General features: G+C 44.2%; 1 protein-coding gene across 1 annotated transcript; it reads left to right on the top strand.

The window, feature by feature from the left end:
* The first annotated feature begins 4,572 nt into the window (after window positions 1-4,572).
* LOC120025757 (Golgi phosphoprotein 3-like) lies at window positions 4,573-16,137 on the top strand. The gene is made up of 5 exons (XM_038970372.1): window positions 4,573-4,776; window positions 5,428-5,634; window positions 6,179-6,310; window positions 13,695-13,809; window positions 14,083-16,137. Exons 2-5 carry the CDS (start codon window positions 5,431-5,433, stop codon window positions 14,505-14,507), a joined length of 876 nt encoding a protein of 291 aa, XP_038826300.1. The 5' UTR covers window positions 4,573-4,776; window positions 5,428-5,430; the 3' UTR covers window positions 14,508-16,137.
* Window positions 16,138-16,985: the final 848 nt, after the last annotated feature.

Genomic DNA, 16,985 nt, shown 5'->3' with positions numbered 1-16,985 from the left:
CGCTGGAGAATTTGCTTCCGGCGCCGACCGAGATGGCCGCCTCGCTTCGCGTTCCTAGGAAAATATGCAGTATTTTGTTTTTTTATGTGTTATTCCTTACATTGGTACCCCAGGTAATCTTAGGTTTCATTACATACAGTCGGGAGGAACTACTGAATATAAGAGCAACGTCAACTCACCATCGTTACAACCAGGAATATGACTTTCCCGAAGCGGATCCAGTGTTTTGCCTTCCACCCAATACAATGGATCTGATCCCAGCCGGCGACCCTAAGCGACGCCGTAAAAGGGGCAAACGAGGCGGTCTCCTGGTCAGGCTTCGGAGACGGGCACATCGCGCTCCACTCCCTAGCATACTACTCGCCAATGTCCAGTCTCTTGACAATAAGGTTGATGAAATCCGAGCAAGGGTAATATTTCAGAGAGACATCAGAGATTGTAACGTTCTCTGCTTCACGGAAACATGGCTCACTCAAGAGACGCTAACGGAGTCGGTGCAGCCAGCTGGTTTCTTTACGCATCGTGCCGACAGAAACAAACATCTTTCTAGTAAGAAGAGGGGCGGGGGTGTATGCCTTATGATTAACGAGACGTGGTGTGATCATAACAACATACAGGAACTCAAGTCATTCTGTTCACCTGATCTAGAATTCCTCACAATCAAATGTCGACCGCATTATCTACCAAGGGAATTCTCTTCGATTATAATCACAGCCGTATATATTCCCCCCCAAGCAGACACATCGATGGCCCTGAACGAACTTTATCTGACTCTTTGTAAACTGGAAACCACACACCCTGAGGCTGCATTCATCGTAGCTGGCTAATCTGAAAACAAAACTCCCTAAATTCTATCAGCATATCGATTGTGCTACCAGGGCTGGTAAAACCTTGGATCATTGTTATACTAACTTACGCGACGCATATAAGGCCCTCCCCCGCCTTCCTTTCGGAAAAGCTGACCACGACTCCATTTTGTTGCTTCCAGCCTACAAACAGAAACTAAAACAACAAGCTCCCTCGCTCAGGTCTGTTCAACGCTGGTCCGACCAATCTGATTCCACGCTTCAAGACTGCTTCGATCACGTGGATTGGGATATGTTCCGCATTGCGTCCAACAACAATATTGACGAATACGCTGATTCGGTGAGCGAGTTCATTAGAAAGTGCATTGACGATGTCGTACCCACAGCAATGATTAAAACATTCCCAAACCAGAAACCGTGGATTGACGGCAGCATTCGCGTGAAACTGAAAGCGCGAACCACTGCTTTTAACCAGGGCAAGGTGACCGGAAACATGACCGAATACAAACAGTGTATCTATTCTCTCCGCAAGGCAATCAAACAAGCTAAGTCCCAGTATAGAGACAAAGTAGAGTCGCAATTCAACAGCTCAGACACAAGAGGTATGTGGCAGGGTCTACAGTCAATCACGGATTACAAAAAGAAAACCAGCCCCGTCGCGGACCAGGATGTCTTGCTCCCAGACAGGCTAAATAACCTTTTTGGCTCGCTTTGAAGACAATACAGTGCCACTGACACGGCCCGCTACCAAAACCTGCGGGCTCTCCTTCACTGCAGCCGAGGTGAGTAAAACATTTAAACGTGTTAACCCTCGCAAGGCTGCAGGCCCAGACGGCATTCCCAGCCGCGTCCTCAGAGCATGCGCAGACCAGCTGGCTGGTGTGTTTAAGGACATATTCAATCAATCCTTATCCCAGTCTGCTGTTCCCACATGCTTCAAGAGGGCCACCATTGTTCCTGTTCCCAAGAAAGCTAAGGTAACTGAGCTAAACGACTACCGCCCCGTAGCACTCACTTCCGTCATCATGAAGTGCTTTGAGAGACTAGTCAAGGACCATATCACCTCCACCCTACCTGACACCCTAGACCCACTCCAATTTGCTTACCGACCCAATAGGTCCACAGACGACGCAATCGCAACCACACTGCACACTGCCCTAACCCATCTGGACAAGAGGAATACCTATGTGAGAATGCTGTTCATCGACTACAGCTCAGCATTTAACACCATAGTACCCTCCAAACTCGTCATCAAGCTTGAGACCCTGGGTCTCGACCCCGCCCTGTGCAACTGGGTCCTGGACTTCCTGACGGGCCGCCCCCAGGTGGTGAGGGTAGGTAACAACATCTCCACCCCGCTGATCCTCAACACCGGGGCCCCACAAGGGTGCGTTTTGAGCCCTCTCCTGTACTCCCTGTTCACCCACGACTGCGTGGCCATGCACGCCTCCAACTCAATCATCAAGTTTGCGGACGACACTAGAGTGGTAGGCTTGATTACCAACAACGACGAGACGGCCTACAGGGAGGAGGTGAGGGCCCTCGGAGTGTGGTGTCAGGAAAATAACCTCACACTCAACGTCAACAAAACAAAGGAGATGATTGTGGACTTCAGGAAACAGCAGAGGGAGCACCCCCCTATCCACATCGACGGGACAGTAGTGGAGAAGGTGGAAAGTTTTAAGTTCCTCGGTGTACACATCACGGACAAACTGAATTGGTCCACCCACACAGACAGCGTTGTGAAGAAGGCGCAGCAGCGCCTCTTCAACCTCAGGAGGCTGAAGAAATTCGGCTTGTCACCAAAAGCACTCACAAACTTCTACAGATGCACAATCGAGAGCATCCTGTCGGGCTGTATCACCGCCTGGTACGGCAACTGCTCCGCCCACAACCGTAAGGATCTCCAGAGGGTAGTGAGGTCTGCACAACGCATCACCGGGGGCAAACTACCTGCCCTCCAGGACACCTACACCACCCGATGTCACAGGAAGGCCATAAAGATCATCAAGGACAACAACCACCCAAGCCACTGCCTGTTCACCCCGCTATCATCCAGAAGGCGAGGTCAGTAGAGGTGCATCAAAGCAGGGACCGAGAGACTGAAAAACAGCTTCTATCTCAAGGCCATCAGACTGTTAAACAGCCACCACTAACATTTAGTGGCCGCTGCCAACATACTGACTCAACTCCAGCCACTTTAATAATGGGAATTGATGGAAATTATGTAAAAATGTACCACTAGCCACTTTAAACAATGCCACTTAATATAATGTTTACATACCCTACATTACTCATCTCATATGTATATGTATATACTGTACTCTATATCATCTACTGCATCTTGCCATCTTTATGTAATACATGTATCACTAGCCACTTTAAACTATGCCACTTTATGTTTACATACCCTACATTACTCATCTCATATGTATATACTGTACTCTATACCATCTACTGCATCTTGCCTATGCCGTTCTGTACCATCACTCATTCATATATCTTTATGTACATATTCTTTATCCCTTTACACTTGTGTGTATAAGGTAGTAGTTGTGGAATTGTTAGGTTAGATTACTTGTTGGTTATTACTGCATTGTCGGAACTAGAAGCACAAGCATTTCGCTACACTCGCATTAACATCTGCTAACCATGTGTATGTGACAAATAAAATTTGATTTGATTTTGTACACGAAAAGAAAAAGAAACATTTATTCTCATCATAGTCATCATCCTCATGTCCCTAAAACACAGTTTTCGTTTCCAGAAATTCTTTCTGAATCTGAACGCTGGGAAATGAGAGTGTATTTTAATACTGGGCCAAAGCTTCTCCACCGTTTTCTCATAGGAGTGCTGAAGCTCTCTCATTTCACTGTGAGCACGAAAGAGCAGCTTTTCTGCTCACAATGGGAATCAAGGGCCATTTATACACGTTTTTATCTTTATTTAACTAGGCAAGTCAGTTAAGAACAAATTCTTATTTACAACGACGGCATACACCAGCCAAACCCAGACGACACTGGGCCAATTGTGCACCGCCCTATGGGACTCCCAATCACAGCCGGTTGTAATACAGCCTGGATTTGAACCAGGGTGTCTGTAGTGACGCCTCAAGATGCAGTGCCTTAGACCATTGTGCCACTCAAAGCCATGTGGCATATATGTTGCTACTTGTTGATTCCCTGATGTTCCCAAACTGATGTGATTAAGACCAAGACTAGCACATCTCTATTTGCAGGGGAAATAAATGGGATATTTCAGAGAGCAATTTCCAGAGTGTTTTTTTGTACTGAAAATCAAATACATTTCCTTTTTAGATTGGTATGTCAAAAGTTTAATTTCACATGTTCGTTTTTCTGGCTAGTAGAAGAGAAACAGGTGAAAAGATAAAATGCTATGGCTACAACTACTAACAGCTTCTACAACAATAGTGCTACCAGTATCAGTACAGCAAGTAATTGAAAAGGTATCATCTTATTATTTGCTTTTAGTCTGCCATCTTGTGGTATGAATTATGTATTACACACAGATTGAATGTGTATTTCGTCCTGTTATTTCCCAAAGAAGAAAAACATGAAGGTTCGTGTTCCCCAACAGAGATCAATAAAGATCAACGCTGTTTCAGATTTGCAGGCCACACACACACATTGGTTGGTGTCATTGGTTGATTGAGCCTGTTGTCTGATCAAAACATTTATGTTTTGTAGCAATCATTGTGACCTTTGTGTTTTGCCGATTGCGCAATCACGCCTCCTAGCAGCAAGTAGCTATAGTTGTCCTTGTTCAATAGAGCCATTGCAGGACATCTAGCTTGACACATTTAACCTGGCTTTGTAAAGCCTGACGGAGGACAAAAATGTTTTGGATGTTGTTGTTTTTTTACATAGGAGCCCTATTCATTTGAGCCGGAATACACTTAAGAGGAGTTGAAACGGAAACCGTTTAAGAACCAAATGGAAGTCAAATTCAGGTAGGTCCCTCCTCACTTCGTTCCATTTGATTCCGTTTAAGAAATGTTTTGCAACAGAATCGGCTGAATGAATCTTGTTTACTGTGGAGGGATTATGACAAGTCTTCTTCTCTCATCAGACGGAGGTGCTTCTCAATTAGACTGCATGAATGGAACTATAAGAAAAAGACATGAGTGAATGCATCAGTAATACATGTTTTGCCAAATGTTGAGAGCTCAGAAGGCAATGGAGTTTGCATCACAACATTAAAAACAAGGACCTACCTCCTGTACAATCAACATAATATATTACAACCTACAATAGTCTATGGATTTAAGTATGCCCACTCAACCATGTTTATACCTTGTGTGTTTCCCATGCCAATAAAGCCCCTTGAGTTGAATTGAATTGAATTGAGAGAAAGAGAGAGGCATATCCTCATCTGACGTCATCACGTGTATCCAGTCATCACGTGTCGCCATATTGGATCAGGAAGTGGAAAGTGTTGAAGTGTTAATCTGTTGCAGGTTTGCTGTTGTAGTTATTCGAATATTCATTTGATATACACCCAATTTTACGATCAACCGGGTTTATTTATGCATCGGATACACTAAAACCGTCAGGAGATACCAAATAATTTGTATTTACCTGTTGTTGGGACGTGCATCCAGAGTATGACTTCCCTAACACAGCGAAGTTCGGGCCTGGTGCAGAGGAGGACCGAGGCCTCTCGCAATGCAGCTGTCGACAAGGAGAGGGGGTCCGATGATGAGGACTACGAGCCACGTCAAGAGGAAGAGGATGAGAAAGGAGACTCCAAAGAAACTCGACTGACGTTGATGGAAGAAGTGTTGCTATTGGGATTGAAAGATCGAGAGGTATGGTGTTAGTTATCGTCGTTAGCATGTTGCTATAACGTTAGCTAGCTACAGTAGCTGTTTGTTTACGTTCCAACCAGCTTACGTTATGTGCTAACATAGCTAGCTAAGCTAATGCGCTTTTCCTACGTTAGCTAGCTAGCTTTACCGTCATGTCATATGCCTATTCAACATTGCAAACTAATAGTGCTTTCAATACAACTGGGAACTTGGGGGCGGGAACGAGGTAAAATCATAACGTCAGTGATCTTCAGGTCGGGAAGTCGGAACTCTAGAAAAATGCCCGAATTTCCGAGTTGGATGACCGTCGAAAACTATTTTTTTCCATTCGAAACTCGTTTTTTTCCAGAGTTCCCAGTTGTCTTGAACTCTCCGAAGTTGGAGATTTCCGAGTTCCCAGTTGTTTTGACGCGGTATAAGGTTTTCAAACGTGTCACTTTGTGCGTGTCACTTATGTCATCAGCAGGATGTTTGCTTAATTTAACCAGGACGTGTCATCGTGTGAAGTATTCACCAAATGCTTGACTTTTTTTTTCTCCAACAGGGCTACACTTCATTCTGGAATGACTGCATTTCTTCTGGTCTCCGAGGTTGTATGCTCATCGAACTGGCTTTGAGAGGGAGACTGCAGCTAGAGGCTTGTGGCATGAGGAGGAAAAGCCTGCTGGCCAGAAAGGTGAGTGAAACACACTGATTAACTTGGTTACCACACTTGTGGCAAATATATATTTTAAATAACCCAAGATAGACCACCGCCTGTCATCTTCTTCCATGGTATTATGGTGATTCGCAAACAAGTATTAGATGTGCATGCCAGCACCTACTGGATAGGTTGAAAACGGAGAAACTTTCAAACAGAAATAATAGGTGAAAATAAAACATACTCCTAGTATTCTAAAAGGAAAAAATGTACTCCTTCAGTCAGACTCAAATGTGTACTCAGATCCCTACACATGCTCGGGAGCCTGAGAGGGGGGAACATCTTCATTCAATATTCCCTGCACCGTTTCAGCCCTGAGGTCCTGGAGATCCCAAAATATTTTTGCCACCTTAACAATGATGCCTAGTTTCAGATATTTTTTTATATATTAGTTTGTCCAGTGCAATTGATCGATTGCGCAAAAATGCAACTATTAGTATTTCAGGATCCCTCTGATGAACACCATCTCACTACAGGCTGTGGGGCATCCACTACCATTTAATCTCCACTCACTCCTTCAGCTATTTGTACTGCCTCCACAAAGGAGAACTGCTGGAGCAAGCCCTGATCCTAGATACTGCGACCTCCTTCACCCTGACTGGGCACTCCAGGAACTTGGGAATGTGGTTCCCACCACAATTGCAGCACCATGCTTTCTCAGAATCTTCACCAATTTACATGTATTCCTTCTGCAAACCTTTTACAATTGTAACACTGCAGTGGTTTTTGTACATACGGTCTCACCGCATATCTCACATACCTAAGTTTTACTTGAGTCGGGAGAATCACTTCTTCAAACAACAGTAAAGCCGATAGACTTTCCACCTTCTTCCGGTGTATCATTCGGGTCACGCGACATGCGTCTACCACTTCTGGCATGTTCTCCCTAAACCATGAAGCCTCTGTCCAAGGAGACACCAGAGATGACACCTTTTAATCGGTGCCCTACTCAGAAAATCATAGCTTTCCACATCATCAGTCGATAGAGCTTTTGCTCTTTTGACACACACAAAATCAACATCATACCAACATCATACCGCTCCTGGTCACTCTATACTCCACTTGTCCCAATTCGTCCTTCACCATCTTTGAGAACGCAAACGGGTCACCCAAAAAAAACATGCTGGTGAATCGCACTCCAACAAACTTCTGCTCATTTCCAACTTCGGGCCTTTTTACTCCACTCTTCATTGTCGTCCACTCTCATTCTCACCAATTTTACTCGCGCCCACAGAATCACACAATGCTTCCGCCATTGCTCCCCACCACAGCCTGTTGTTTCCAATGGGAGCATGAATCATAAAAAGCAGAACAAGCAAGGAAGTGGGCAAAGCATGATCCTATTGGCACGTTCTATCATGTATATTTCTGTTTGGCAGCTCCTACTCTGAAGTGCGCGTGTGCAATAACTCAATTCGCCCTCGCACTCCTCCTAAACAACACCTTTTTTAATTTTTTTACTTCGGCAAAGGCAATAGTTTACAAAACGTAGTCCACTCTCTTCGTAATACATTCTAGTTTTGTGAACAGAGAACTGTATTGAGATCAGACGATTCGTCGATGAGAACATTTCCAGAATGTCGTCCAAAATCCACCTCGCTCCATGGTTTCCTCTCGTCACCATATTTGGTGGTGAGCGGTAATGCCAACCGGATGCTACACATCCAGTGAAAGATCTGTCTCATTGTTCTAACTGTGCTTGCGTCTTTTATCATTTGAGTCTTATTGGCAGACTACAACATATAAGGTGTATTGCCGCCACCTGCTGTACGGAGTAGTCATTTTTTGTTTAATTTTTTATCCATTGCGGGAAAAGGGGGCGGTGGGCCATTTCTTCAAACAAAACCCATCCAACTCCTTCAGTCCCAGTCCAATCCAAAACACACAATCCCTACACAGGGTCTTGTGAGGGTGGAACAGTCGTCAGCAGGATTCCTTCGAAGGCCTCGGCTCTGAAATCACAATGTCCAAAAACATTTAGCCGCACTCACAATGATGCACATTTTCTCAGATTCCTTCTCCACTTGTGCTGTACAGTTTATGACCATTGCAATAAATTATACAAAGTCCACCTTTTTAACATGTAATACACTATATATACAAAAGTATGTGGACATCCCTTCAAATGATTGGATACGGCTATTTCAGCCAAACCCTTTGCTGACAGGTGTATAAAATCGAGCACATGCTAGACAAATATTGGCAGTAGAATGGCCTTACTGAAGAGCTCAGTGACTTTTCAACGTGGCACCGTCATAGGATGCCACCTTTCCAACAAGTCAGTTTGTTAAATGGCTGCCCTGCTAGAGCTGCCCTGGTCAACTGTAAATGCTGTTAGTGTGAAGTGGAAACGTCTAGGAGCAACAATGGCTCAGCCGTGAAGTGATAGGCCACACAAGCTCACAGAACGGGACCGCCGAGTGCTGATCTGCACAGCGCGTAAAAATCGTCTGTCTTCAGTTGCAACACTCATTACCAAGTTCCAAACTGCTTCTGGGTGTAACGTCAACACAATAACTGTTCATCGGGCGCTTCGAGAAATAGGTTTCCATGGCCGAGCACCTCGGTTGACCTCTAGCACGTACACACAAACCCCCAAATAAAACAAAAACAAAAAAATGCTATTATGTTTTCACAATTATTCCCGCACGGTGACGTAATAGTAATTCATCCTACAGGATTTTTTTTATTACCCACCCACTTTTAACCTCACCCAATTTTCCATCTACCCTCTCCCCCACAACCCCACCAACCCATCTCTTGCCTATGGCTGGGAAAAGAGACAAAATCATAATAATAAAGTCATAAACATACATAATTATAAAAGCAACCGTAAAAATAAGGTACAAACATTGGTATTAAATAGGTTGTTGAAATACACTTATTGGTCTACATTGATAATGGCGCTGGAAGGGATGGCTGCCGTTTTACGGGCTCCTACCCAACTGCTATTTTTATTTTTTTCCCCCGCATTGTTGAACTTATTTTGTACATAAAGTTGCGGCAGGACAGAGCAGCTACGTCTGGTAAATTATGTGTCTATTTGTCAATAGCAGCTGATGTGCAATGTCTAATATTAAAGAAGTCTCAACGTATTGCTCGCATGAGGTAGAGTACCTCATGATAAGCTGTAGACCACACTATCTACCAAGAGTTTTCATCTATATTATTCATAGCCGTCTATTTACCACCACAAACTGATGCTGGCACTAAGACCGCACTCAACGAGCTGTATAAGGCCATACGCAAACAAGAAAATGCTCATCCAGAAGCGGCGCTCCTTGTGGCCGGGGACTAATGCATGGATAAACCCGGTTTACCTAATTTCTACCAGCATGTCACGTACAAACCGAAGGGGGGGAAAACTGTAGACCACCTTTACTCCACACACAGAGACGTGTACAAAGATCTCCCTCGCCCTCCATTTGGCAAATCTGACCATAATTTTATCCTCCTGATTCCTGCTTACAAGCAAAAACAAAAGCAGGAAGTACCAGTGACTCACTCTATATGGACGTGGATGCTACGATACAGGACTGTTTTGTTAGCACAGACTGGAATATGTTCTGGGATTCATCCAAAGGCATTGAGGGGTATACCACCTCAGTCACTGGCTTCATCAACAAGTGCATTGACGACATCGTCCTCACAGTGACCTTACGTACATATCCAGACTAGAAGCCATGGATTACAGGCCACATCCGCACCGAGGTAAAGGCTAGAGCTGCCGCTTTCAAGGAGCGGGACACTAATCCGGACTCTTACAAGAAATCCCGCTTTGCCCTCATATGAACCATCGAACAGGCAAAGCGTCAATACAGGACAAAGATTGAATCCTACTGCACCGGCTCTGACGCTCGTAGGATGTGGCAGTGCTTGCAAACTATTACGGACTATAATGAGAAACCCAGCCGCGAGCTGCCCAGTGGCGCGAGCCTACCAGATGAGCTAAATGCCTTTTTTTAATGCTCGCTTCAAGGCAAGCAACACTGAAGCATGCATGAGATCACCAGCTGTTCCGGATAACTGGTGTGATCACGCGCTCCATAGCTGATGTGAGCAAGACCTTTTAAACAGGTCAACATTCACAAGGCCGTGGGGCCAGATGTATTACCAGGGCGTGTACTCAGAGCATGCACAGACCAACTGGCGTGTCTTCACTGACATTTTCAATCTGTCCCTGACCGAGTCTGTAATACCCACGTTTCAAGCAGACCATCATGGTCCCTTTCCCCAGAGAGGGTGACGGTAACCTGCCTCAATGGCCTCCGCCCCGTAGCACTCACGTCGGTAGCCATGAAGTGCTTTTGAAAGGCTGGTCATGGCTCACATTAACACCATCATCCTGGAAACCCTAGACCCACTCTAATTCGCATACTGCCCAGATCCACAGATGACGCAATCTCAATCGCACTCCACACTGCCCTTTCCCACCTGGACAAAAGGAACACCTATGTGAGAATGCTGTTCATAGACTACAGCTCAGCGTTGAACACCATAGTAAGGACCTTGGGACTAAACACCTCCCTCTGCAAGTCGATGCTGGACTTCCTGACGGGCCTCCACCAGGTGGTAAGGGTAGGCAACAACACATCTGCCACGCTGATCCTCAACACCGGGGGCCCTCGGGTGCGCACATAGTCCCCTCCTGTACTCCCTGTTCACCCACGACTGCGTGGCCAAGCACGACTCCAACACCATCATTAAGTTTGCTGATGACACAAGTGGTAGGCCTGATCACCGACAACGATGAGACAGCCCATAGGGAGGTCAGAGACCTGGCAGTGTGGTGCCAGGACAACAACTTCTCCCTCAATGTGAGCAAGACAAAGGAGATGATCGTGGACTACAGGTAAAGGCGTGCTACAGGCCCCCATTTAATATCAATGGGGCTGTAGTGGAGCATGTTGAGAGTTTCAAGTTCCTTGGTGTCCACATCCCCAACAAACTATCATGGTCCAAACACACCAAGACAGTCGAGAAGAGGGCATGACAACACCTTTTCCCAACCATGAGACTGAAAAGATTTGGCATGGGTCCCCAGATCCTCAAAGTTCTACAACTGCACCATCGAGAGCATCCTGACTGGTAGCATCATCGCCTGGTATGGCAACTGCTCGGCATCCGACCGTAAGGCGCTACAGAGGGTAGTGCGTACGGCCCAGTACATCACTGGGGCCAAGCTTCCTGTCATTCAGGACCTATATACTAGGCGGTGTCAGAGGAAGGCCCCAAAAAACACCCAAGTCATAAACTGCTCTCTTTGCTACCACACGGCAAGCGGTACCGGAGCGCCAAGTCTAGGTCCAAAAGGCTCCTTAACAGCTTCTACCCCCAATCTAGGAGACTGCTGAACAATTAGTCAAATTGCCACCCAGACTATTTACATTGACCCACCCCTTGGTTTTTACACTGCTGCTACTCGCTGTTTATTATCTATGCGTAGTCACTTTACCCCAACCTACATGTACAAACTACCTTGACTAACCTGTGCACCCGCACATTGACTCAGTACCGGTACCCCCTGTACATAGCCTCATTATTGTTATGTGCTTTTATTGTTACTTAAAAAAAAAAATACTTTTAGTTTATTTAGTAAATATTTTCTTAACTCGATTTCTTGAACTGCATTGTTGGTTAAGGACTTGTAAGTAAGGTCTACTACACCTGTTGTATTCGGCACGTGACAAATAAAATTTGATTTGATTTAATCGTATATTTAATATTTTTTATTTATATCACTATTTCCTACGTAGTTTCATCTGACATCATTGTCTTTATTCAATCAAATGCAGAGTTATTTAATAGTCTGTGACAGTGCCTCGCAGACTGGCCTCCGTGACACCCGGCCACTCCCCATACCTATCCACTCCTACACCAGCACACCAGAAAGTGCAGGTCAAGGGTTTGTTAGTTAAGCAGCTACAGTACATTCAGAAAGTATTCATACCCCTTGGCCCTTGACTTATTCCACATTTTTGTTGTGTTACAGCCTGAATTCAAAATGTATTAAATAGATTTCTTTTATCACCCGTCTACACACAATACCCTGTAATGACAACGGGAAAACATTCCTAAAAACATGTTATCACATGTATTGAAAATTAAATACAGATATTACACAATATACCATTTACGTAAGAATTCACACCCCCTGAGCAATGATCAACAACTTTAGATCTTGAATAATTCTAACAATAATGGGCAAATATTGTACAATCCAGGTGTGCAAAGCTCTTAGAGACTTACCCCAAAAGACTCACAGCTGTAATCGCCACCAAAAGTACTTACTTAAAAAAAAAAAAATATTAAATTAAATCTACAAACAAAATTCCAATTGATAATGAATGGGGTATTGTGTGTAGATAAGTGACACAATTTGTTAAAAATCCATTTTAAATCCAGGCTGTAACACAACAAAATGTGGAAAAAGTAAATGGGCGTGAATACTTTCTGAAGGCACCGTACCTTCTGTTACCCTAACTGATGCCACATTACCCAATGCATCCATGATTTGTTGATCAGATGTCCCGGGAAACTCCATCAGTCCAAAACCCTCACACGGACTAAAAACGCGGCAGAATTACACTTGGTTTTACAAGATTCCACCGGAACCTTAATTCTCTTATTTCCTTTTTTCGCCACTCTTAACACACTTCTCTTCCAACGTGCACCACAGCTGTCAGTTTCACACAGAACACCCTCTTCCACCTCTCTCTCAAGTGTCAACAGCCTACAAACCCACTTGCTTATACACTGAGTGTACAAAACATTAAGAACACCTGCTCTTTCCAAGACTGACCAGGTGAATCCAGGTGAAAGCTATGATCCATTATTGAAATCATATGTTAAATCCACTTCAATCAGTGTAGATAAAGGGGAAGGAGACAGGTTAAAGAAGGATTTTTAAGCCTTGAGAAAATTTAGACAGATTTTGTATGTGTGCCATTCAGAGGGTGAATGGGCAAGACAAAGGATTTAAGTGCCTTTTGTACGGGGTATGGTAGAAGGTACCAGGTTTGTGTCAAGAACTGCAATGCGGCTGGGTTTTTCATGCTCAACCGTTTCCCGTGTGTATCAAGAATGGTCCACCATCCAAAGGACATCCAGCCAACCTGACACAACTGTGGGAAGCTTTGGAGTCAACACAGGCCAGCATCCCAGTGGAACACTTTCATCATCCATGGCGTTAACCGCTAGGCTACCTGCCGTGTGTGTGTGGCATTGCAATGTGGTAGACCAGCAGAGTCTGCCAACTCTAGCAGTTTATGCTAATGTGTGTGTATCCCAATGTTACAGTAAGGTTTTGTTGTGTGTGAAATCAACCTTTAAAAAAAAAACTGGTATCTATTTTTGTCAGGTTATCTGTAAGTCAGCCGCCCCTACAGGAGACATGTTGCTGGACGAGGCTCTGAAGCATGTCAAAGAAACCCAGCCCCCAGAGACAGTCCAGAGCTGGATAGAGCTGCTGAGCGGTGAGAAGCCATATTGAATACGCCCACCCTCCATTACTCCCCCTATTTTAAACAACTGTATTTGTTTGTGCTATATCTGCCTGTCTTCCGTTCTTAGTGTTTTGTTCTTTATTGTCATCATGATTATTTGATATTACCACACTGTGCCCCCTTCCCAGTTCTGTTTGAAATGAAATGTGTTTGTCTTGATGTTTTTTTTTTAACAATAGCTAGCCTATTAGGTTTCCAAGTGAAATTGTACAGAAATGACCCGTAATTTGTTTTGTTGTCCAGGTGAGACGTGGAACCCATTGAAGCTGCACTACCAGCTGAGGAATGTCCGTGAACGTCTGGCCAAGAACCTGGTCGAGAAAGGCGTTCTGACCACAGAGAAACAGAACTTCCTCCTCTTCGACATGACCACACACCCACTGACCAACGACACCATCAAACAGCGGCTGGTCAAGAAGGTCCAGGAGTCCGTCCTGGACAAGTGGGTGAACGATCCGGGGCGCTTCGACAAGCGCGTGCTGGCCCTGATCTTCCTGGCCCACTCGTCAGACGTGCTGGAGAACGCCTTCGCCCCGCTGCTGGACGAACAGTATGACCTGGCCATGAAGAGGGTACGTCTGCTGCTGGACCTGGAGCCAGAGGCGGAGAGCACCAAGGCCAATGCTAACGAGCTGCTGTGGGCCGTGGTGGCCGCCTTCACCAAATGAAGCCCTACCGGAAACCAATGTGAGACGGAACTTTAAAAAACACTACAGACCTCTGGGGCTCAGAGCTCTCAGATCTCCCATGTTTCTGATATGACGATGACGACAAGGATGATGATGATGGTGTTGGCAGTGGTGAAGACGGCGATGAAGATCACGAAGCACGGCTCTCCCTCTGTATTGACAGTGCTGTGACCCCTGACCTCTCGGAGTCACTGTCCTGTTATCTCCTGGCCAGTTGGTTGACATCAAGTACCCTGTGGGTTCGTCCCAAATGGCACCCTGTTCCCTAATATAGGGCACTTTTTGAGCAGGGCCCTAATGGCTCTGATCAAAAGTAGGCACTACATAGGAAATGGGGTGTCAATTGGGTTGTGGCCTTTCTGTTCACTGTGAGACCTAGTGTAACTTTAAGCACTTGCGTCAGTAGCTGGCACCCACCCAGGTCTGTGTCCTTCCTTTTAGGAGGAACTTTTAAAACCGCCAGGTTTTGCTTGACCATCATGGCCCAGACCTACCGTGATGACCTGATATGACCATACAGAACATAAGTCATTCTTTTTGTCTTTTCTTTTGCGTTTAGTCACTTTGAGGAGGTTTTTAGACATGACCTATAGATCTCACGTCTGTTTGTTGTTAATAAATGTTAACCATCTCCAAACCATTTTGCACATTCAACACGGGATATAGAAGAGTTTACTATTTGTAAAAACAAACAGAAAAAACATTGAAGTTGAATTCCGAGCACCATTTATTTTGTTCAGGGTACCAACCAGTGCATGCTTTATTCCTGTTCAATTTTACTTTATCTCCCCTCTCCATGTACTAAAGAATCGTAGCTTGTGCTGACCATCCGTTTTCAGATGGGAGACTATTCTCTGCAACTCTATCATCCTATTCCAGACACTGCACGTCTCCTCTTTGCAGGCAAACTGGTTTCGGGTGTACATGTGTGCAAAGTCATGTTTTGAAGAGGCACAGTTTCCAAGAAAGAAATTCTCTCAAATTGGCCAAATATCTATGTCATTTAGTTAGTGTATTGAGAGAAAAAAAAGATATTGTGGCATATGACTAGGTAGAAGAAACATCTCCTAAAACGGGCTAATTGTATTCTATACGTGTCCCTCTCTGGCAGTATAATCTTAACGCTTTTGATTTTATGCCATAATATGTATATTTTATTTTCTACTGGGCCAATTTCTATTGCTTTAATATAATTCACATGATTACGTTCATATGTAGTTGGTCTTCATTCATGGTTTGGGCTTTTTATTTTCTATTTTATGCCTGCTAGTTGGTTGTACTATTCATCACTTGGAGTTGGCCCTAACTGCTGATACAGGGTCAGATACTATTTGATCTGCCTAAAGGTTAGGACAGGGGGAAGGGTTAATCTAATCCTAGATCTGTGGTTAGGGTTAACTTCTACCTTGAGCAGTTGACTCATCTGGAGGGTGTACAGACAAAGTATGGTGGAGGGATTGGATGGGGATGATTATATAGTATTGATTTCCTAAGAGGAACTGATTATAATATCAAAATTTGATCAATGTACAGCGTAATGAAAGGGATCTTCTGAATGCTTTTTTTTTTTACCACAATAAAGGATGGATCTTTTAAGTGCCTGAATTTAGCACTGTGTAGCGCTCCTGTCTTTATCTGCCTCCTTTGTATGATAATTCCTTGAATGAATTACCAGTACTCAAAACAAACGCCTCCAGATTGATTGCACTACAACAAAGTGTAAAAAGGACTCATAATCTGACTGAAACATACAGTATAGCCTGTTGTCTGACTTTTTTTATTTTAACATGAGAATCAAAAACACTAACAATGGATAACTAACTTCACAAGATGCAGTTTTTGAACACAGCTTTTAGTGGTACGTGTAGTAATTAATGGAAGCAAAAATAACTCACAGGCCTCTGGCCTCACATAACACATTAAAGCACTTTGAAGGCCACTTTGTGTCCATGATCTCTACGTAGTTGAACATGATAGGACACTTGTCCCCAACAACAGATAATCATTTGTTTCATCACACTTTGTATGATAGTTTTGTTTGGGCTCTGGACCCCCGTTTTGAGTCAGATCGTCCATATGACTGGCCACAGGTCTGCCAAATGCAGTGGTGTAAAAATACTTAAGTGTTTTTTGGGGTATCTGTGCTTTACTAATTATATTTTTTGACAACTTTTACCTTACTACATTCCTAAAGAAAATTATGTTATTTTTACTCCATACACCCAGAAGTACATTTTGCATGCTTAGCAGGACAGGAAAATGGTTCAATTCACACACTTATCAAGAGAACATCCCTAGTGCCTCTGATCTGGCGGACTTAATAAACACAAATGCTTAGTTTGTAAATTATGTCTGAGTATTAGAGTGTGCCGCTGGCTATCTGTACATTTTAAAAACAAAATCGGTTTGCTAAATATAATGAATTTTAAATGATTTATACTTTTACTTTTGATACTA

The sequence above is a fragment of the Salvelinus namaycush genome, chromosome 31 (assembly GCF_016432855.1).
Source record: "Salvelinus namaycush isolate Seneca chromosome 31, SaNama_1.0, whole genome shotgun sequence".
In the NCBI taxonomy this organism is placed as follows: domain Eukaryota; kingdom Metazoa; phylum Chordata; class Actinopteri; order Salmoniformes; family Salmonidae; genus Salvelinus; species Salvelinus namaycush.
This window is presented reverse-complemented; position numbering and strand designations above follow the sequence as displayed.